Source organism: Geotrypetes seraphini, chromosome 3 (genome assembly GCF_902459505.1).
Source record: "Geotrypetes seraphini chromosome 3, aGeoSer1.1, whole genome shotgun sequence".
NCBI lineage: Eukaryota > Metazoa > Chordata > Amphibia > Gymnophiona > Dermophiidae > Geotrypetes > Geotrypetes seraphini.
In genome coordinates, this window is record NC_047086.1 from 97,237,741 (window position 1) to 97,261,258 (window position 23,518).

General features: G+C 43.9%; 1 protein-coding gene across 1 annotated transcript in view; it reads left to right on the forward strand.

The window, feature by feature from the left end:
* DDX1 (DEAD-box helicase 1) overlaps positions 1-22,328 on the forward strand; it is a 194,657-nt gene extending 172,329 nt beyond the window's left edge. Inside the window, exons 21-26 of the mRNA XM_033936340.1 lie at positions 3,666-3,738; positions 3,871-3,943; positions 6,380-6,422; positions 13,741-13,836; positions 14,231-14,351; positions 21,986-22,328. Of these exons, the coding sequence (XP_033792231.1) occupies positions 3,666-3,738; positions 3,871-3,943; positions 6,380-6,422; positions 13,741-13,836; positions 14,231-14,351; positions 21,986-22,116 (537 nt within the window). The 3' untranslated portion in view covers positions 22,117-22,328. The remainder of the gene's footprint in view (positions 1-3,665; positions 3,739-3,870; positions 3,944-6,379; positions 6,423-13,740; positions 13,837-14,230; positions 14,352-21,985) is intronic.
* Positions 22,329-23,518: the final 1,190 nt, after the last annotated feature.

The window sequence follows — 23,518 nt, forward strand, 5'->3', positions numbered from 1 at the left end:
CTTTATGTACAGTATTTACAGTGCCGATGGGAGAGGGGGGTAAGAAATACAATATCAGATAGGAAAGAAGATAAGGGAAAAACAAAAGGAAGGGTTTGGAGAAATGGAAGAGGAGAAAATAATGATTGGGAAGTAAATAAGGTAGTTGGAATAGTAAATAGAAAAAGAATGATGAGTTTGGAACTTTATCTTTGCAAAAGAAAACAGAAGATGAAAGTTGGAGGCATTATCCAAACCTAAAGGTCAAAAAGCATCCTTAAAAAGAAAGCATTTTAGCTTACTCTTAAATCTATTAAGAAAATGTTTTTCTCTTAAATGAATGCCGTGGTGCCGTGACTAAAAAAATGTATTGCCATCGTGTTCTTTCAACATTCTAATCTAATACTTGGTTTTGTATACCGAGACTTCAATCTAAGAGAGCTTGACTCGGTTTCCAATAGTTAGATTAAGATAAAAGAAACATATTGAATGGATCTCAAAAAAGGATTAATTGCCAAAGTGTTTAGTAAACAGAACAGTTTTCAAAGCCTTACGAAAAGAAGAAAGGGAACCAGAACTTCTCAGGAAAAGTGGAAGATCATTCCAAAGTTGTGTGAACTTGAAACTACAGACCGGTTAGTCTGACCTCAGTACTGGGAAAGATGGTAGTCACTGATAAAGGACCTCATCATTGATCACCATGATGGGCACGGGCTAATGAGGACCAGTCAGCACGCTTTTTAGCAAAGGCAGATCATGTTTGACGAACTTGCTGACCCGGTCAACATTGTATATCTGGATTTTCAGAAGGCGTTTGACAAGGTTCCGCATGAACGACTACTTCGGAAAATTGCGAGGCATGGAATCGAGTGTGAAATACTCACGTGGATTAAAAACTGGCTGGATCATAGGAAACAGAAAGTGGGGGTAAATGGACAATACTTGGACTGGAAGAACATCACCAGTGAGGTGCCGCAGAGCTTGGTGCTTGGACACGTGCTCTTCAACATCTTTATAAATGATCTAGACATTGGTATGATGAGTGAGGTGATTAAATTTGCGGCCGATACAAAGTTATTCAGAGTAGTGAAGACACAGGGCGATTGCGAAGATCTGCAACATGACATAATCAGGCTTGAGGAATGGGCATCAACATGGATAAGTGTAAAGTGATGCATGTAACAAAAATCTCATGCACGAATACAGGATGTCCGGGGCGGTACGTGGAGAGACCTCCCAGGAAAGAGACTTGGGAGTTATGATCAACAAGTCGATGAAGCCATCCATGCAATGTGTGGCGGTAGCGGCAAAAAAGGCGAACAGAATGCTAGGAATGGTAAAAAAGGGGATCACGAACAGATCAGAGAAGGTTATCATGCCAATGTACTGGGCCATGGTGTGCCCTCACCTGGAGTACTGCGTCCAGCACTGGTCGCCGTACATGAAGGACATGATGCTACTTGAAAGGGTCCAGAGAAGGGCGACTAAGATGGTTAAGGGGCTGGAGGAGTTGTTGTATAGTGAAAGATTAGAGAAACTGGGCCTTTTCTCCCTCGAACAGAGGAGATTGAGAGGGGACATGATCGAAACATTCAAGGGACTGAAGGAATAGACTTAGTAGATAAGGACAGGTTGTTTACCCTCTCCAAGGTAAGGAGAACGAGAGGGCACTCTCTAAAATTGAAAGGGGATAGATTCCGTATGAATGTAAGAAAGTTCTTCTTCACTCAGAGAGTGATAGAAAATTGGAACTCTCTTCCGGAGTCTGTCATAGGGGAAAACACCCTCCAGGGGTTCAAGACAAAGTTAGTCAAGTTCCTGCTGAACCAGAACGTACGCAGGTAGGGCTAGTCTCAGTTAGGGCGCTGGTTTTTGACCAAGGGCCGCCGCGTGAGTGGACTGCTGGGCACAATGGACCACTGGTCTGACCCAACAGCGGCAATTCTTGTTCTTATGACAGAGAGAGGCCAAAAATCTTGGTTCTTTTGATACCTTTACTAGATGGGCAGAAAAGTTTAAGTTGTTGATTGCCTCTTGCAAAAGAGAATCTATAAAGATGCCAAGATAAAGGATAAGGGAGTAAAAATACCAAGAAGCATTTTAAAAACACAGGCACACTTGAACTGGACTCTAAAATACACCGGAAGCCAGTAAAGGTTGAAGAGCAGTGGTGTCATATGATCAAACTTATACTTTCCAAAAATCAGCATGGCAGCAGTATTCTGAAGCAATTGTAATTTGGAGAGACAGGTTTTTGTGATACCGAGGTAAAGGGCATTACAATAATCGAGAAGAAAGAATAATCAATTGAACCAAAATGGAAAAGTGGTGTTGTTGAAAAAAGTGTCTACCTTTCCTCAACATGCGTAGATTGAAAAAACATTTCTTAATCACAGAGCTGATCTGGTCCTTAAAAGAAAGCAAGGAGTCAAAAAGAACTCCCAGGATCTTAGCAGAAAATTTGATTTGCAGGAGAGAACCAGATATCAGTGCTACAGAGCTAGGAAGACTCTTGGCCCTTCTCCAGCTAAACACAGTAGAACCTGTTCACTTTAGGAGAAGGATCAGGTTTCTTCTCAAAGTATTTCTTGATACCAAAGAAGACTGGAGGCCTTCGGCCTATTCTAGACATTCATGCCCTAAACCACAGGTGTCAAAGTTGGTCCTCGAGGGCCGGAATCCAGTCGGGTTTTCAGGATTTCCCCAATGAATATGCATGAGATCTATGTGCATGCACTGCTTTCAATGCATATTCATTGGGGAAATCCTGAAAACCCGACTGGATTACGGCCCTCGAGGAGGGACTTTGACACCCCTTCCCTAAACAAATATCACAGGATAAGAACCTTGTAATATTAATTAGTTGGGATTAAGCCAGAGTAATTTTTTTTGTTGCCCTTCAGTTAGTGAACCTTGTATTACCGTTAAATAATCACATGCTTATCAATAGCTGGCTGAAAAGGGTGTTATGCATTTCACCTTCATGAACATTTAGAGCAGCGTGCCACAAACATTTTGAAGCCGCGGCACACTAAACACAGGGCTGTGGCTGGAGGACATCCAGAAAAGTGTGGACATTGATGCAATGTCATGCGCATGTGTAACATCACATTGATGTCCATACATTAGCTTATGCCCTCCAGCCACATCCCTGAGCCTTCTGTTACCGGGGGGGGGGGTGTGCACTGGAGAAGGAGAGGTGTGGAGAGGAGATGCACTGGCACCAGCTGGCTGCCTACAGGACATGCCTCTTGCTGCGAGTGGCATGTCCTGTAAGCAATCAGCCAGCACAGTTGCCTCGTCTCCTCACCAGTGTCTGGCATCACACCTGAAATCTGCCGTGCTGCGGCATACAGTTTGCGATACACTGATTTAGAGACTAATGTGATTGTATAAGAAGAGACTGAAGTCTTATCTGTGTGCAGTGATGTGCTTCTTTTAGAGATCATGTGATTCTTAAATGTTATGAGGTTTATTTTTTGTGATGTGCATATTTGGTAGTGATCAAAATTTTTATTTGAGTTCTATAAATATTCCTTGCTTATCATTTCACAAGATGGACAGCTTATAAATATGTAAATAAAATAGCATAGTCTGATAGTGTGGAGTTGGTGCTGTATGTGCAATGTTTCCCATTTGGAGCTTTAAGCTATGCTCTGACATAAATTATACCCCTTTTTCATTAGAAAGGAGAGGCAAGGTTCCTCATCTGTACTGATGTAGCTGCCAGAGGGATTGATATCCGTGGTGTCCCATATGGTAAGTGAATTCATTAGTATATGGTTGACTGCTCTTGAGTTTGCCAAAGAAACTACTATACTTAATAGATTCAAAATTTTGACCTATTGCCATATTCAGACCTGTTGGGTGAACTTTCTCATTTCTATGCAGTTATCAATGTCACTCTTCCTGATGAAAAGCAAAACTATGTTCATCGCATTGGACGAGTTGGTAGAGCTGAAAGGTATGTTGAGAACATAAGAACATAAGCAGTGCCTCCGCCGGGTCAGACCATAGGTCCATCCTGCACGGCAGTCCGCTCCCGCGGCGGCCCAAACAGGTCACGACCTGTCTGAATCACCAGAAGGGGCTCCCTTGCCACCTTGGTTTCTCATTGAAGTCCTATCTTCCCATCGAAGTCCTAACCCTCCGGTCTTGCACATGCACGACCTGGTTGGGTTTCTATACTTATTACCTGGTTAGCTTTCTATACTTGTGTTACATCCCAGCTCCTCCCTCAGTATCCCACAATCCCTTTATCCCTCAGGAATCCGTCCAATCCCTGTTTGAATCCCTGTACCATACTCTGCCTGATCACTTCCTCCGGTAGCGCATTCCAAGTGTCCACAACCCTTTGGGTGAAAAAAAACTTCCTTGCATTTGTTTTGAACCTATCTCCCTTCAGTTTCTCTGAATGCCCCCTCGTACTTGTTGTCCCCTTCAGTCTGAAGAATCTGTCCCTATCCACCCTCTCTATGCCCCTCATGATCTTGAAGGTCTCTATCATATCTCCCCTGAGCCTCCTTTTTTCCAGAGAGAAGAGCCCCAGCCTATCCAACCTCTCGGCGTATGGGCAGTGTTCCAGCCCTTTTACCAGTTTCGTTGCTCTCCTTTGGACTCTCTCAAGTACCGCCATGTCCTTCTTGAGGTGCGGCGACCAATACTGAACGCAGTATTCCAGATGTGGATGCTCCATCGCTCGATACAATGGCATGATGACTTCCCGCGTCCTGGTTGTTATGCCCCTCTTTATGATGCCCAGCATCCTGTTGGCTTTTTTCGAGGCTGCTGCGCACTGTGCAGATGGCTTCAGTGATGCATCCACCAGCACACCCAAGTCTCTCTCAAGTCTGCTGTCTCCCAACAATGCCCCCCCCCAATTTGTAGTTGAACAACGGGTTCTTTTTCCCTATATGCATGACCTTGCATTTTTCCACGTTAAAGCGCATTTGCCATTTGTTTGCCCAGTCTTCCAGCTTGTCCAGGTCCCTTTGCAGGTCCTCATACTCCTCCCTGGACCTAACTCTGCCGCACAGTTTGGTATTGTCTGCAAATTTTATAACCTCGCACTTTGCCTCCTTTTCCAGGTCATTGATAAATATGTTGAAGAGTAACGGCCCCAGCACCGATCCATGTGGCACACCGCTTGTGACTCCCCGCCAGTCAAAATATTGGCCCTTCACTCCGACCCTCTGCAGTCTACCCGACAACCAGTGCTTGATCCATCTGTGCAGATCCCCTCCCACCCCGTGGTTCCACAGCTTTCTAAGCAGCCTTTCATGTGGCACCTTGTCGAAAGCCTTTTGAAAATCGAGGTAAATGATGTCCACCTGACTACTTATTCCCTCAAAGAAGTACAGAAGGTTCGTTAGGCATGACCTTCCCTTACAGAATCCGTGCTGGCTTGTTCTCAGTAGCCATTCCTCTCGATGTGCTCGCAAATGCCGTCCTTGATCATAGCTTCCACCATCTTCCCTATAATTGAAGTCAGGCTCACCGGCCTGTAGTTCCTGGGGTCACCCCTCGATCCCTTCTTGAAGATAGGTGTGACATTCGCCAATTTCCAGTCCTCTGGTACCTCACCAGTTTTCAAGGATAGGTTGCAAACATGCTGGATTGTGCCCGCTATTTCTTGTCTTAGTTCCTTCAGAACCCTTGGGTGGATCCCGTTTGGGCCCGGTGATTTACCGCATTTTAACCTGTCTATCTGTTTGAGGACATCCTCCTTACTTACCTCTATGTGCTCCAATTTTTTGGCCTGTTCCCCACTCATGAGCTCCTCTGTGTCCGGTATATTAGATGTGTCTTCGCTCGTGAAAACCGACGAGAAGAACGTGTTCAACCTCTCAGCTACCTCTTTATCCTCCTTAATCACTCCCTTCCTATCCCCATCGTCCAACGGCCCCACCTCCTCTCTCGCTGGTCGCTTCCCCTTTACGTAACTGAAGAATGCCTTGAAGTTTTTCGCCTCCCTTGCCAGCCCCTCTTCGTATTCCCCTTTCGCTTTTCTAACCTCTCGGTGGCATTCCTTTTGGCATTTCCTGTGCGCCTGGTGATTTTCCTCCGTTGGGTCCTTTTTCCATCTCCGGAAGGATACTTTTTTGTCATTTATTGCCCTCTTTACTTCAGTTGACATCCAAACCGGGTCCTTTGATCGCTTGTTCTTGCAGCCTTTCCTGAAACTGGGGACGTACATTCTTTGTGCTTCCTGCAGGGTGTCCCTGAATAGGGTCCAGGGTCCCACAGTCTCTATCCTAAAGATGTTTCTGAGCTTCCTCCCCACCATTTCCCTCATAGAAACATAAGTTATTGTTAGTTTTCTGATTTTTGTGTTAAAAACTATTTGGAAAAATGTATTTCATGTCTTTTTTTGTGTGTGTTTGTTTTTGGATTGTTTCAGAATGGGTCTGGCTATTTCTCTTGTGGCATCAGAAAAAGAGAAGGTAAGCAATGCATTAGTATACCTCCCCTCATTTCACTTTGGAAGTCACATCACCCTTATAAACCTGATTCACTAAACTTTCTCTCTTGCTCTAAATGTAGTGAGCTAGGCCATAACCTTCATTCTTTTACGTCCCTTCTGATTCAGTATGCTAGGTGTTCAATCTCTTCCCACAATCTGGGAGTTGCAGAAATCCAAAAACTTTTCTGAGCATGTGCTCCTCCTACCTTAGAGAGTGAATTAGAACCCCCTGCATTTTCAATTTCTGCAAGCAATCCGTGCAAACTCTTTTGTGTGTGTGGCTTGAGTGCTGTGAGACCCCTTTGCATGGTCCTTTGTTGAAGAAAAAGGCACAGTCCCGTGGAGCCAGACTGCTGCTTCACAGAGAAACTTTGGTGGCCCTGAGAGTCTGAATTTGTGGGGGAAGACCCCTCCATTCACATACTACTTCTTTTAAGCATGGCTCTGTCCACAATTTTATTACTGATGTTCTGAAAGAGCTCATATTGGAATCTCCATCTTCCATGTCACAGTGTTCTGTCATGGATGTTCTAATGTGCTGCTCTTCTTTTTTTTTTTCTATGCCATCCTTGGTCTGGTTATGGAACAATGGGTTACCCCAGATAGCTCTTTCCAGCTCTCTAAAGCTATGGTTAGGCTTTTTGGGCAGACCTAGATGGGTCATTTGGCCTTTATCTGCCATCATGTTTCTATGTTTATCTGCTGGGTCCTGATTTTCGGCAGTTTTTTGAGCAACCTAAGGTGGATGCCACCATGGCGCAGGTTACCTGGCCCGTGGCCCTCCCTAGCGATGGTGGAGTAGTACTTAAGGACTTCCAGGATCGCAGAGTGGAAGTTATATAGAAAAAGTTTTTTGAAGTGGCTTCTTTAGGTATCAAGACTTGCTTATATCGGGGGCCAACTCCCTAGCCAATCCCATTGCTTTGTTACATCACGTTGAGTATTGAATCCAGAAGGGATGTACCAGAATGGAAGATTAGGTTCTTACCTTTAGTAATCTTTTTGGTAGTCTCTGGAGGATTCAATACAGCCCGTCCTCTGTATTTGCTCAGTTTATCTGAATCGCCTGCCGATTTCTGCCTCGGTTTTTCTCCTTCTAGACCAGGGGTGTCAAACTCAATCACATAAGGGGCCGAAATCTAAAACAAAGGCTAAATCGTGGGCTGAATTTTTAATTAAGATACTTAGGGGTCCTTTTATTAAGGTACACTAACCAATTTAGTGAACGCTAAATACGCACTTTAATAAAAGGACCCCTTAATCTTAGTAGAAGTATAGTGTTACATCCTCTCCAACATATTTTAATCACAAAGCAGAAAATACAATTATTTTTTCTACCTTTTGTGTCGGGTCATTATTCAAATCGTGTTATGGTCCCAGGCTCTGGTTGTCTTCTGATAACTCGCTTGCCAGGGTCTCCTTCTTTCTTCTTCCTTTCCCCTCTTGATGTATTTTATCTGCTCTCTATCTGCAGATGAACACCTCTCATCTCTTCTGCTGCTGGTCTAATGGACTAATTAACGCTGGAGTTGCTTCAAGTCAGGCAGCTGGGGGTGGGGGTGAGGGAGCAGTGGCCTCATGCACACCCAAAACGAGTGCCCCATTAGTGTGGCTGATGGGAATGTGCTAGTCCTGCCAGATGAAGACCTCCCAGCAGAAGGCACACACATTGCAACTGGTAGCAGTGTGTCTCCCCAAGCTTCTGCTGCTCCATCCCTCTCGTATGCTATGGTTATGCAACTTGTGCAGAGACTGGCAGGAAAAGGAGCTGCATCGAAATCAGAGCCCTGCCGTAGCCTCATCAGCATGTTCCCTGTGCCGCGATCCCATATGTCAGAGGAGGGCGGGACAGAGGGAATGTGCTTTGACGATTTTGACACAGCTCCTCTTCTGCCAGTCTGCACAAGTTGCACAATCATAGCATACGCGAAGGATGGAGCAGCAGAAGCTTGGGGAATCACACTTCCGCCAACTCCACAGTGTGTGTGCCTTCTGCTGGGGAGTCTTCATCTGGTGGGACTAGCGCATTCACACAGGCTGCTTTAATGAGACCGGGAAGCCACTTGTACCTGGGTAAAAAAAAATGTGCTGGCGGGCCAGCCTAAGTAAAAATGTTTGTTTGTCTGGCGGGCCAAATTTTATTACCCCATGGGCCAGAGTTTGACATGTCTGTTCCAGACTGAAGTATCTTCCAAACAGCAAATGGGCTATGTGGGGGATTTCACTTTTATGTGAGTATAATTGTTACCGATGGCAGGTTTCCAGTCCTCTTTGTGGTCTCCACAGCGTCATCCTCTTCAGATGCTGCTCCCCTGGATGGAGCCAGCTCACAGCAGCTTGAGCTGATGGCTTCAGGGGGAGGCTCTCCACCAAAGCAGGCTTCTTCGGATATCAGAATGGATAACATATGCCAGCCTGTTGGATTGGGCTGCTCAATGTGGGGACCATTACATTCAGGGGCAGTGGATTCCTCGTTGGTCGATTAATTATCTGAAGCTTGACTGGCATTACTGGCTTTTCTTCAGGAGGGCTTAGACAAAGGTCCGGCAGAGGCCTCACTTAAAGTTCAGTTTGCAGACCTTTCATGTTTTCGAGCACGCAGAGATGCCAGTTCACTTACTGCTCATCTGGACATGACCAGATTTATGAGGGGGCGCTTCATCTGCGGCCTCCCTTGCATCTTCCTTTCCCTTCATGGAATCTTAACATTGTTTTACAGGGCCTTGGAGAGGCCCCATTCAAACCACTGAAGGATGCTTCTCTTCTAGATCTCACAATCAAGACCAGGGGTGCCCACACTTTTTGGGCTTGCGAGCTACTTTTAAAATGACCAAGTCAAAATGATCTACCAACAATAAAATTTAACCCCCCCCCCACACACACACACACACACACAAAGCATGCTTTATGCAGAGAAAATGTTAATTATCATTTATATTACGGGGTTTTTTCAAAGAGGTCAAAGCAGATGACTCTATGCAGTGTCACCTCAGTAACAACCATACAAAATAGACAAATATACCCCCTCCCATTTTACTAAACCGCGATAGCAGTTTTTAGCGCAGGGAGCTGCGCTGAATGCCCAGGGCTGCTCTCGACGCTCATAGGCTCCCTGCGCTAAAAAACGCTATTGCGGTTTAGTAAAAGGGAGCCATAGTGCAAAATATAGCAGCAGATATAAAATTCTCAAAATAGACACATTTTGATCACTAAATTGAAAATAAAATCATTTTACCTACCTTTGCTGTCTGTCGATTTCATGAGTCTCTGGTTGCACTTTATTCTTCTGACTGTGTATCCAATATTTCTTCTCTTCTTTCAGCCTCCTGTATGCTTCTTCTCCTACAGACCTCATTCCCTCCCCCAACTTTTTCTTTCTTTCTCCCTACTCCCTTTCTTTCTCTCTCTCTATGTCCCCTTTCTTTCTGACTCCCTGTTCCCCCTTTCTTTCTGACTCCCTTCTTTCTTCGTTTCCCTGCCCCCCCCTTCCTTCTATCTCCCTGCCTGTTCCCTTTCTTTCTTTCTCCCTACCCTCCCCCAAGCCACTAGGTTTGCCACCGCCATCAGGGAACAGGCCCTCAAGCTACTAGGTTTGCCGCCGCCGCTATTGGGGAACAGGCCCCCCAAGCCGCCGCCGCCCCAAGCTCTCCCTGTAGAAGCATTGCACTGACCAGCATTCTGCTCCCCGACGCCAATTCTGACATCAGAGAGGAGTTCTGGGCTAGCCAGGCAGCTATTGGCTGGCCCAGAACCTCTCCGACGTCAGAATTGACGGGGAACGGAATGCTGGTTGGTCCGACACTTCTGCAAGGAGGGTGGTGGGGGACATCAGGAGAGGAAGGCTGATTGGCCCAGTAGATCTGGATGGCAACACGAGTGTATCACGGAGCCCGGGATGGGCTCCGTGATCGACTCGCGTTGCCTTCCTGATCTGCCGGTCAATCGCGATTGACGCATTGGGCACCCCTGATCAAGACTGTCTTCCTGGTCACAATTGTCTTGGCATGGTGTTTATTGGAGCGTCAGGCTCTTTCGTGAAGGGAGCTCTTTCTCCATTTAATGGACACAGGTGGTCTCTATTCTGTACTTTTCTTTCTGTCGAAGATGGTTTTGGCCTTCCATGTCAACCAAGAGGTTCAGTTGCCTGCGTTTCATTCCATAGGTTCAGAGCGCAAAGATCAGATCTTATGCAAATTGGATGTCCAGGAAGTCTTACTCCATTATTTGGAGAGGAATAACTATTTCAGGCTGTCTGATCACCTTTTTATCCTGATTGCTGCGCCTCGCCATGGTCAGCTGATGTCCAAGTCTTCGATCGCTCAATGGATTTGAATGGCCATTTCCATGACTTACATCTTCCGTGGCAAGCAGCCACTGACTTTGCTTAAAGCGCACTCAACTAGAAGTGTGGCTGTGTCATGGGCGGAGTCTCGTGTGATGCATCCTGATGAAATTTGCAGGGCAATTACTTGGTCCTCTCTCTATACTTTTACCCTGTTTTACTGAGTGGATGTGGTAGCTAGTTTGATGCTGCTTTTGGGGACCTCTGTGTTGGGGGCAGGCTCTTCTGTCCCTCCTTAGCTGCTCCATTGCTTTGGTACATCCCTATAGGATTCCATATGACCCACCCTCTCTGTTGTTTAGAATAGCCTGCTTTTTTGCCTCAGTTAATTCTCCTTACAGGCTTGAAAATTTTCCAGCCAACTGCCAGTTCCTGTGGGGAGTGTTTCTGTGGCTTATGTGCATTACTAAAAGTTTTTCTTGGAATGTGTGTTGCACTCAGCAGGTTAGTTCTACATTGTTCCTCAATGTTTTTCCGAGTTGCCTTTGTGCCTGTTTATTACTTGTTAATGTTTTGCAGAGCAGCCCAATTTAAGACTTGTTTGTGGTATTGGGGGATCTTCCTCCTTACCCCCTTGTCATGGATTTGTTCAGGTATGTTACTGTCTTTGGGACTTAATTGGATATGTTTGTTAGCTGTCAGGCAGATTGGGATAGCATATGGAATCTTACAGGGAATAACAAGATCATCAAAGGTATAAACCTAATCTTCCATTCTGGTTGCCCATCAACATTGCCCCCGCACACAAGCACATTGACAGAGTGGATACCTTGATTAGAGAAGACTGATGGATGGTGGGGTCTCATTTGGCTGCAAATTTGGTTATCAGCTTTGGATCTTTATTTGCCATAATGCATGATGACTTGGGATACAGGAAGACTTCACATGGTGGGTTCCCAAACAGCTTACTGATCTGCACAAGCAACAGCGTGTGGAGGTTGCAGCCCAGTTTCTAAGATGGTATGAAGAAGATCTGAGTATTCTGGAAATAATTTTTACTGGCAATAAGACATAGGTGAATCTCTGCGACCTGGAGAGTGAAAGACAAAGCATAATGAAATAAAGGAAGCCGGTGCTCATCTGGCTTCGAGAACAGCCAAAAAACTTCTCTGCAGGAACGCAGAAGCTAGTTAAATGATACAACAAATGTCATCTTGCATGGGAACTATGTGGAAAAGTGATATCTTCAAGGGGACTTGTATACCGCCTTTTTGTAGTTTTAAAACCACACTCAAAAGCGGTTTACATACAGGTTCATCAAGCATTTTCCCTATCTGTCCTGGTGGGCTCACAGTCTATGTAATGTACCTGGGCCAGATGAGGATTAAGTGACTTACTCAGGGTCACAAGGCGCAGCACAGGGTTTGAACCCACAACCTCAGGATGCTGAGGCTGTACCTCTAACCACTATGCCACACTCTCACTGTTACTTCTGTTAAAGCTCAATTGCTCACAGTTTGATTTACCCTCATATTTATATTTTCTCATCCCTTCCTACATCAGGAAACTAGAAAAAGGATATACAGTCAAACCTCGGTTTGCAAGTGTTTTGCAAGATGAGTATTTTGGATTGCGAGCATGCTTCTGGAACGAATTATGCTCGCAAACCAAGGTACCACTGTATTTTAGCTCCCATGATCTCTGCTTTTTTTCATTTTGTAAACTGCTCAGACGCTCCTTGATGGACAGTATAGCAAGTGTCTAATATGCTTGAAACTTGAAACTTAATTACTATTAGTACTACTTATTTCTATAGCACTACTGGACATACACAGTGTTCTTTCAAGAGATGGTCCCTGCTCAGTAGAGCTTATAATCTAATCAATCAGGCATACAGGACAAGAATGGATTAGGAATTTTCTCAGAGAAAGAGAGTGATAAAACATGCATAGGTGTTTTACAACTGAGTGGGAGTTAGGAGTTAAAAACAATCTCAAAGTGGGCTTTTAGCCTTGATTTATGTGCTACCAGAGACAGAACAGTCAAGGTAGAAATGAGTAGGGTTGTTGTACAGAAGATCTGCTGGTTATGCAACTCAGCTTTCTAGCTAATTGTGGATCAGTGGAGTGCTAATATTAAATGTATTTTGCCTTTACTTTTTGATTTACCCTCATATTTATATTTTCTCATCCCTTCCTACATCAGGAAACTAGAAAAAGGATATACAGTCAAACCTCGGTTTGCAAGTGTTTTGCAAGATGAGTATTTTGGATTGCGAGCATGCTTCTGGAACGAATTATGCTCGCAAACCAAGGTACCACTGTATTTTAGCTCCCATGATCTCTGCTTTTTTTCATTTTGTAAACTGCTCAGACGCTCCTTGATGGACAGTATAGCAAGTGTCTAATATGCTTGAAACTTGAAACTTAATTACTATTAGTACTACTTATTTCTATAGCACTACTGGACATACACAGTGTTCTTTCAAGAGATGGTCCCTGCTCAGTAGAGCTTATAATCTAATCAATCAGGCATACAGGACAAGAATGGATTAGGAATTTTCTCAGAGAAAGAGAGTGATAAAACATGCATAGGTGTTTTACAACTGAGTGGGAGTTAGGAGTTAAAAACAATCTCAAAGTGGGCTTTTAGCCTTGATTTATGTGCTACCAGAGACGGAACAGTCAAGGTAGAAATGAGTAGGGTTGTTGTACAGAAGATCTGCTGGTTATGCAACTCAGCTTTCTAGCTAATTGTGGATCAGTGGAGTGCTCCAAGTTTCAGCCTGATGGCAACTGATGAAAACTGCTTTAAGGAAATGTACTTTTCACATTTTCTATTGGGTTTATCTTTTCACATATTTCTCTTGGGTTTATCGGAAAAGTGTTCAGTTTTCCAGATCTGTAAAATGCTTCAAATTTGCCATGCATCCTTATCTGTATATTAATTAGTAGTATGGAGATTTCAGGGCTTTATTTGATATCATCACAAAGGTTAATATTTTCTCTTGGTGCAGGTTTGGTATCATTCGTGCAGTAGTCGTGGAAAGGGCTGCTATAACACCAGACTGAAGGAAGAAGGAGGTTGTACCATATGGTACAATGAGATGCAGGTATTTTCTCATTTTTTTAAGGAAAAAGATTTGTTGAGCATTCAGAAACATGAGTTTTATAGCCTTTACACTTTGTTCACAAAAGCATAGTTGCTGGCACCAGGTTTCAGCATCTAAACTTTTAGATAAATGCCATTGTTATCCCAGGACATGCAGGCAGCATATTCTCACATGTGGGTGATATCAGCGATGAAGCCCCGATATGGATACTTTAAAAGTGAATCGCCACTTTAAGACTTCTGAGCATGTGACTAAATGCTGCCAAGAAAAAAAAGCTGTTACATAGTAGTATCGCCTTGGGTCCATGATGTGAAGAATGTAAGCAGACCTAGGTACAGGATTTTTACAAACCTATTTAATAACATTTTCTATTTTATCATGGTATTGCTTGTAGCTGCTAGGGGAGATTGAGGAACATCTGACCTGTACCATATCTCAAGTGGAGGCCGATATAAAGGTACCATTAGATGATTTTGATGGAAAGGTTGTCTATGGACAAAGAAGAGCTGCTGGTGGTAAGTTGATGATTAGTAATACATGTTTCAGGTTACTCATTTTTTTAAAAGATGAATTGGAAACTAAATAAGGGAGAGAATAAGTGCACTGTGATTTTGGATCTGCATTTTCTATAAGTCAAATGTATATGAAATCCTAGCTGGCACATTTTCTTGCTGTGCAGTGTGTACCAGTTTTTTCTATTGTCATGTTAAGTGCATTCATACTATAGTAATTTATAATGTGTGGCGCCGGATTTCACAGTAAAGTTAGAGCTTACACAGGAACCATAGGTGATCTGTGAAGTTAATTAAAATAATTAATCTGCCTTCAAAACAAGAGAATGCATCAGGCTTTATTTGATTGGAATAGAGAAAGGGTTTTATATTTTCATGTCGGTAACAGAGGCTTTCTTGTCTGGCGAGGATCTGGACAAGTTGGTTCAGACCTTGACTGACTCTAAGGTGCCCCATCTTCAGAAGACCATGCTCGCCCGCGGGGCTTGATTCCTCTGCCCACCCTGCCCAATGACTCCTTGCGGGCCCTTCCTCTGGTGCCGGTAGGCACACGGTTGCGGGACTTTTACCAGGGGTGGGCCAAGATCATGACTGATCAGTGGGTCATGGAGGTGATTTGGGATAAATGTGCTCTGGAGTTTTCCTGGCCCTTGCCAGATCGTTTCCTATCTTCACCTTATCAGGAAATGGGCTTTTCATCAGATGCTACAAAGGTTGCTAGACCTCAAAGTGGTAGTTCAGTGCCTCCTCAGGAATTTTGCACCGTCCGGTTTTCCATTTCCTTTGTGATGCCCAATAAAGAGGGGTCTTTTCAGTCTATCTTGGATCTGAAGGGTGGCAACAGGGTGTTCCAGGTTCCGTCTCTTCATATGGAGACCCTGAGATCTGTCATTCTGGCGGTTCAGCCGGGAGAATTCCTGACTTCTCTCAATCTAATGGAGGCCTACTTGCATGTTCCGATTCGTGCTGCCCATTAAAGGTTCCTTTGCTTCCTTTTGGTCTGGCCACGGCTCCACAGACGTTCACCAAGATTATGGTGGTCATAGCAGCGGTCTTGTGCAAAGAGGGCATTCTGGTTTATCCCTATCTGGATGACTGGTTGATCTGAGCAAAGTCTTTTCAGGAGAGTTCCCGGGTTACAGCTCGGGTTGTGGAGTTTCTGCGATCGCTAGGATGGGTGGTCAACCTGTTCAAAAACTGGTTGACTCCATCTCAGTGCCTGGAGTTACCTCGAGGTTCTCTTCGACAGTGGCTTGGGGAAAGTCTTCCTTCCAGAGGCCCAAGTGAACAAGGTGCAGTCGCAGATTTGCCTCCAGTGCAGGATTTTCTCCAGGTCTTGGTCGATGGCAGCCTCCCTGGATGTGGTTCAGTGGGCTCGGGCTCACATGCAGCCGCTTCAGTATGGTCTGCTTCAGCAGTGGCTGCCTCAGTTGCATGATCTGGACTCTCCCGTTCCTCTTTGGAGATTGGTTCTTTGCAGCCTCCGGTGGTGGCTACAGTCTTCCAGTCTGGTGCAGGGAGTGTGTCTGGATCAGCCCCAGTGCTTCTCATGGACACCAGTATCCTCGGCTTGGAAGCTCAGTGTCTCAGTCGCTCCACTCAGGGCGGCGTCTTGGTTGATGAATGTTCTGGAGACCAGGGCCATCCGGTTGGCATTGCTAGCATTCCAGATGTTGTTGACTTGTAAGTCGGTTCGGGTTCTCTCGAACAATGCCACATCAATCATCAGGGGTACCAGGAGTCATCTGGTGGCACAGGAGGCAGATCTGCTCATGGCCTAGACCAGGTCTCAACTTCGGGGCATCTCGGCTTACCACATAGCGGGAGTGGAGAATGTCCAGGCGGACTTCCTCAGTCATGTGCTAGATCCCAGAGAGTGGTGTCTCGGTCCTGCAGCCTTCGAGTTGATTGTGCAGGCTTGGGGTCAGCTGGTCATGGACCTGATGGCCATGAGTGCCAATGCCAAAATGTCCCGGTTCTTCAGTCGGCACAGGGATGTTCAGGTCGAGGAATTGGATGCTCTAGTGCAGTCTTGGAAAACAAACAGGAGAAAATGCCTCCACACCAGTGAGAAGCACAAAAACAGCATGAAGGAGACCAGATGGTTCTCAATCCTTTTTATTTTCTAACAGACACGACACGATCGTGTTTCGGCCCAAGGCGGCCTTCCTCAGGAGTGTTGCTGTTAAATCATGATAGAAAAGGTATGTTGATCCATATGCTCAATTATTGCAATGAGTTCTCTTGGAAAACCCATGCCAAAGGTTGATGAACAAGTGTAGCGAAACCGTAAGCAAATGAAAAACCTTTGGTATGGTGTTTTCCAAGAGAACTCATTGCAATAATTGAGCTTATGGATCAATACACCTTTTCTATCATGATTTAACAGCAAGAATCCTGAGGCAGGCCTTCTTGGGCCAAAACACGATCGTGTTGAGTCTGTTAGAAAATAAAAAAGATTGAGCACCATCTGGTCTCCTTCGTTGTTGTTTTTGTGCTGGTGCAGCCTTGGCCATTGGGGGTCCTCCTGTATGTGATTCCTCCATGGCCGAAGGTGGGCAGGATCCTTCTTTGCATTTCTTGGCACCCCGGCTGCATGATCCTGGTAGCTCTGGACTGGCTCAGATGCCTATGGTATGCAGATCTGGTTCATCATCTCTTGGCAGATCCTCTTCAGATGCTCCTCTCACCCGACCTTCTGACTCAGGGCCCCATTCCAGTGTTCGATCCGGGTCCCTTTTGTCTTACAGCTTGGCTCTTGAAAGGGAATTCCTAGGTAAGAAAGGTTATTCAGAGAAAAGTGATCTCCACTCTCTTGGGGTCCCGGAGACTTTCCACTTCGGCTTATGTGCTTGTTTGGTGTATTTTTATTTTATTGCTTTTAACATAATACACAAGAATTATCTTACTCCAGAAATACAGAAAGAGAAACAAAAATAGTCTGAAATTAGAAAAATTAATGTTCTAATAGATAACACTTGAAACACAATTTTCTTCCTCAGACCACAAAAGAATATGGAGGTTCTGAAAATAAGGAGCATCTATTTTACATGAAATTATTAAATGAAAATGTGTATAGCTTAACTAAGGCTGACTAATCACCTACAGTCCCCAATTTCTTCAAATCTAAGAATGATCTTAATTGCTCCGGCAAATAGAATACATATTTTAACCCAAGATATTTAATAAGGCATTTACAATGGCAGGCCAGTAAAATTGTTTCAGTCCTCATTGCTAGAAACAATTTTCTTTGTTCATGTGTATGGCGGGTAACGTCAGGAAACATCCAAATCTTTTTATCTTTGGCTTGGACTGACAAAAATAAATTCTAAATATGGTATTGACATCTTGTTCAAAAATAAGTGACACCAACAAAGTTGCTCTTTCTGTTGATTCTGACACGCTAGTTTCAATTAATTCTGAGACATTAAGGTCTTCTCTATTTAGATGTTGGACCAACCTCTGGATTAATTCCGTTTCTTTTTTCTTAGGCAGGTAATAAATTTTATTTACTGGCAGAATAGATTCCAAAGGAAACTTCAAAACATCCATCAGATATTGTTTAAATAAGTCTAGAGGGGTCATGAGCAGAGATTTGGTAAAATTAGGTAGACGAATATTCGTTCTTCGATTAAAATTTTCAATCTGCTCTATTCTCCTATTTAATATAATTTTGTCTTTTACCAGTCCCATAGTCAGGATTTGAAGATTTTCCATGTTGTCCTTCACTTGTTTCATTTTCTTTGAAAATTCTTCTTGTACAATATAGCTTCCATCTTTTTGCTCAAAGCATCTACAGTGGTTATAAGGCGAGAGACTTCGGTTGAAGATTTGTGGACTATGGTGTTTAGCATTTGGAGAGCTTGCCATATACTCTCCAAAGTCACAGTTTTAGATCTCAGTGGCTGGGGAGATGTTTAAATCGTAGTTCCCAGCAAACTCTGCTCATTTGAATTTTCCATGGTGTCTGCCTCTCAGAATGGGGTTTCTCCCACGAGAAAAACTTCACTGGGATCCCTCTGCAGAGCCACAAATGGAGCAGGGCAAGGCGGCGTAGCAGCCATTGGAGGAGAAAGTGATGTTCCAAAGTCCAGTTCTTCAGCTACGCCACCCGCCGAAGAAACAGCAGACTGTCCTTTGATTCCAGCGTGGGACCCAGGAAGGACAGTGAACTCCCAAATGAAGACTCTAAAGCAGTGTATCACAAACTGTGTGCCGCGTGAGATTTCAGGTGTGCCGCGGTACACTGGGGAAGAGGAGAGGTGCCAGCACCGGCTAACTGTCTACAGGACATGCCTCTCGCGAAGAGAGGCACGTGCTGTAAGCAATCTCCCAATGCCGGCACCTCTTCTCTCTGCTGGCCCTACTCTCCAGCGCAGGTTCTTCTCTTGGCGCAATGCCCATTTGAAGGGCCTTTGTGTTGTCTTGAGCTGGGGACACTAGGTTTAGTGTGCCCCGGCTTGAAAAAGTTTGCGAGACCCTGCTCTAAAGGCTACAACAGCCTGTTTTAACTTTCCCAGACACTTTAGCCTATCTTCCTCTTTCTGCGATCTTTTGTAGTTTATGAATGCTAACCTCTTTTCCCTTGCCTTTTTAGCTACTCCCTTGCCTTTTAAGCTACTACTTTTGAGAACCAAAGCATCTTTCTTTTCCTCATACTTACAGTACTTCAAAATGGTTTGTTGTCCTTAACAAAAGCGCCTTCTATTTTTACCCACAGCTTTCCTACTTCTTCCAGATTTTTTTTTTTTAAAGTATAGAACTTCACTTTTGAATGAGCCCTCTCTATAAGCCTGTCTTAATATTAAACCACACCATGAGGTGATCACTGGATGCCAGATGATCACCCACTGTAACATCAGAAACACTTTTCCCATTTGTAAGTTCTAAGTCCAGTATGTCCAAATCCTGCATGGGTTCCATTACCAACTGCTGGAAAAGTTCTCCTTGTAGAGAATCCAGGATCTATCTACTTCTAGAAGACCCCAGAATAGGGGTACCCTAATCAACATCAGGCATGTTAAAATCCCATATTAATAATACTTCCCCTTGAACAGCTATATTCTGAATGTCTACTATTAAATCTCTGTACACATCTTGTCTGTAAAGGAGGCCTGTATATCACACCAATGTAAATACATTTTCCATTCCCTCTTTTCAGATTGGCCCACAGTGCCTCTTCCTTTCCCTGCAGATCATGCAATTGTGTGACTTCAATATGATATTTAACAAATATTGTTACTCCCCCCTCCTTTTTTTTCCTGAACAGATTATAGCCTGGTATAACTATATCCCAAACATGGTTCTCCGTGAACCATGTCTCTGTGATTGCCACTAAATCCAAGTATCTTTCTTCCGTCACAGCCTCTTGATCCAGAACCTCTTTTTCCATACTTTGAGCATTAGTATATACTGCTTTCCAGACATCACCCCCTTTTCCCATTTGTGTTGCGGTATTTAATGATTCACTTTTCTGAATGCTTATCTCATCTGTGGGATGTGATAACTGCCTCAATCATTCTTGTTTAAAACCCTCATCAGTAGGTTAGCCAGTCTACTGCTGAAGACACTTCTTCCCTTCTTTGATAGATGTACACCATCTCTGTTCAGCTGCCCTTAGAAAATCATCCCATGGTCCAGAAAACCGAAACACTCTCATTAACGCCATCCATGCAGCCATGCATTCATCTACATGATGTGAGCTTCTCTGTCCAGGCCTTTACCTTTGACAGGGAGGATCAGTGAGAATATCACTTGCACATCTGATTGTTTCACCTTTTCTCCCAGAGCCACAAAGTCACTTTTGATATGTTTGCAGGGGTACCTGGAAGTATCATTAGTGCCAACTTGGATGAGCAGCATCGGATAATAGTCATCGGGCTTGCTGAGTCTCTGCATGCTCTCCGGGCTCCAGGCAGACAGCATACCTCTCGGGACATCATGTCTGGTTTGCAGATGGACACTTCTGTACCTTTCAGAAGTGAATTCCCAACCACCACTCCTTATGCTTCCTAGTAGTCATGGATCCAGTAATTTTTGTGGATTTCAAGCTTTGGTCCTTCCTCTCCTTGGGATGCTCTCATCTCCTCCACTTCTAGGGCAGCATACCAATTCTTTAGTTCAAGGGCAAGTGGATTCACAGTACCAATCTTGCAGGGTTCTGTAATCTGAGTCCAGCTGTCTTCCCTCAGCACAGCCTCTTCTCTGCTGAAAATTTTTTGATGCCTCATGAACTATTTCATCGATGTACTTCTCATTCTCACAGATGCTTCTCAGTCTTGCTACCTCCTCTCTTAGTTCCTTCCTTCATGAAGGATTCAAGCTGAAGACAGCTTGTACATGGAATCACTTCCTCTTCCTGGGTAGCATAGAGACAGAAGCTGTAACCTGAGCAGCAGCTTTGGTGACATGTTTCCCAGCCATACTGTGGTTGAAGAAATACTTAGACATGGAAAGAATAAAGAAAGGGCAGAAAAATCCTACCAAAGCAATGCCCTGTTCCTGGTTGGCTGAAGAGCCTATAAATCAAAAAGCTCTGCCTTGAGGTGGGTGGGAGGGAATTGACAGCAAACAGAGACTTTCCGCAACAGCTATTTGTGCCCTAATCTGATCTTAAGCCCTGAAATGCAACCTAAAATACTGATCTAGACCAGGGGTATGCAATTCCAGTCCTCGAGAGCCACAGGCAGGTCAGGTTTTCAAGATATCCACAATTAATATATATATATATATATATATATGAGATGGATTTGCATGCACTTCCTGCTTCCTTGAGATGCAAATCTATCTCATGCATATTTATTGTGGATATCCTGAAAACCTGACCTACCTGTGGCTCTCGAGGACCGGAATTTCCTACCCCTGATCTAGACTAAAACACAGTTTTATATGAAACCCTAATTGAGACTCTAAAGGATACACTGTTGCCTAATTATGAAAACTGTCTTTGATGCTGAGCCCCTCTATAACATCTCTCTTAAAACCAGGCTTACTGAGGGTTAGCCACTAGGCCAGCATTACTCCCCTCAAGGGTCACCTGTGGAGTTTGATCTCTAAGAAAGTTTGAATTTATCTTCATTACTGTACAGAGTTCTGGTCGGCTTTCTTAAAAAGGATATAGCAGAAACAATAAAGGTTCAGGAAAGGGTGAAAATATAATTAAGGGGGATTGAACATCTCTCGTGATAGGCTGAACAGTTCAGCGCTCTTCAGCTTAGGAAAAAGATGACCGAAAGGGGATATAATGGAAGATTTTATGAAATCATGTCTGGGGTGTAACAGATGTTTGATGTTTTTCAAACACTAAAACAAGAAGCCGTTCTTTGAAACTAATGACTGGCAGTTTGAAAACAAATTATATAAAGTAATTTTTCCCATGTTGCATAATTAAAGTGGGGAGTTTTAACATAGTGGGATAACAGGTCTAGACAAGTTCCTAGAAGAGAAGGCCATAAGTTGCTTGACCCAGACTGGTAAGTCAGAGAGAGGATGTTGGAGTCAGTGGATTTTTGTTTAATTCAGTATGGCTTATTTTATGTTGTGCATAGTTCAACACAATTTTGAGCTTCTTTTCATAGTGTAACTGAACATAAAATATTGTTGAAAAGGTACTTCAAGCACATGTTGTCTTTTGGCAGGTGGACTGTACAAAGGTCATGTTGATGCTTTGGCACCCACTGTGGAAGAGCTGGCTGTCCTTGAAAAAGAAGCTCAGACATCTTTCCTACATCTTGGCTACCTTCCCAATCAGCTCTTCAGAACATTCTGATTCCTGCAACTCGCAACCATTAATACAGCTGCTAGAAGTATGGTGTTAAACACGAAGAAATGATGCATTGCTCATGAATAGTAGAGTTTTAGTTATATTAACATTGAATTTGAACTGTATTCAAGCATGTTGAACAGTCAATAATAGGTGAATTGTGATGTTTGCTGTTCTTTGAAAGCTGAAATATTAAATAAAGTTGCACATCTAAGAAATCGTGAGGTTTTCTGTCATTATGGTTTCCCTATTACTCCTGCTGAATCTCATTTACATATATTTTGTCGCAAACTATGTGAAAATGTTCCAATAAGAAATTTAAGACCTACTTTGCTACCTCATTGCTCCTGACCTATATTTTGATTCAGGCCATAACTGGACCAAGTAGTCATGATCCATGACATACGTCTAAGATTTGCACTAAGACTTGCAGCCAACTGCAAGCAAAGATATATAATTTCATCTCCAGTATAAATTACCAAATAACTTTCCATAAACTTTCCATAAACCTCCAAAACGTAACCCGTCCCCTCCCTATTATTATCACACCTAACCTCTCTCTTACTTTCTTTTATAAACCCACTGGAGTTCCGTTGCTTCCCATCCATGTAAACCGTGTCGAGCTCCACCTGTGGAGATGATGCGGTATATAAACCCAAGATTTAGATTTAGATATCATCTAGATCAGTGGTTCCCAACCCTGTCCTCGAGGACCATCAGGCCAGTCGGATTTTCAGGATAGCCCTAATGAATTTGCATGGAGAAGATTTGCATGCCTGGCACCTCCCATTATATGCAGATCTCTCTCATGCATATTCATTAGGGCTATCCCGAAAACCTGACTGGCCTGATGGTCCTTCAGGACAGGGTTGGGAACCACTGATCTAGAGTGACTTTCAGGAGAAAACACCTCAGAGGCTATGAGGCTTGCACCACTACTGTAGCAGTAAAAAGTAGAGCTGTGAAAACTGGCTCACTTTCATGCTTCTGTCATGGTCAAAAAACCGTTTGTTCATAAACACTCATTGACATCAAAATATAAACAACAATTCTTATCTGTATTGTGTTGTGCTTTGCAGTTCATGCTTCAGGTGGGCAGGAGTCATTCAATGCTCATTGTAAGAAAATAAGAATTGCCACTGCTGGGTCAGACCAATGGTCCATTGTGCCCAACAGTCTGCTCACGCAGCGGCCCTTAGGTCAAAGACCAGTGCCCTAACTGAAATTAGCCTTAACTGCGTTTGTTCCGGTTCAGCAGGAACTTGTCTAACTGTGTCTTGAATCCCTGGAGGGTGTTTTCCCCTATAACAGCCTCCGAAAGAGCATTCCAGTTTTCTACCACTCTCTGGGTGAAGAAGAACATTTTAGCTTCAGAGAGTGCCCTCTCTACCTTGGAGAGGGTGAACAA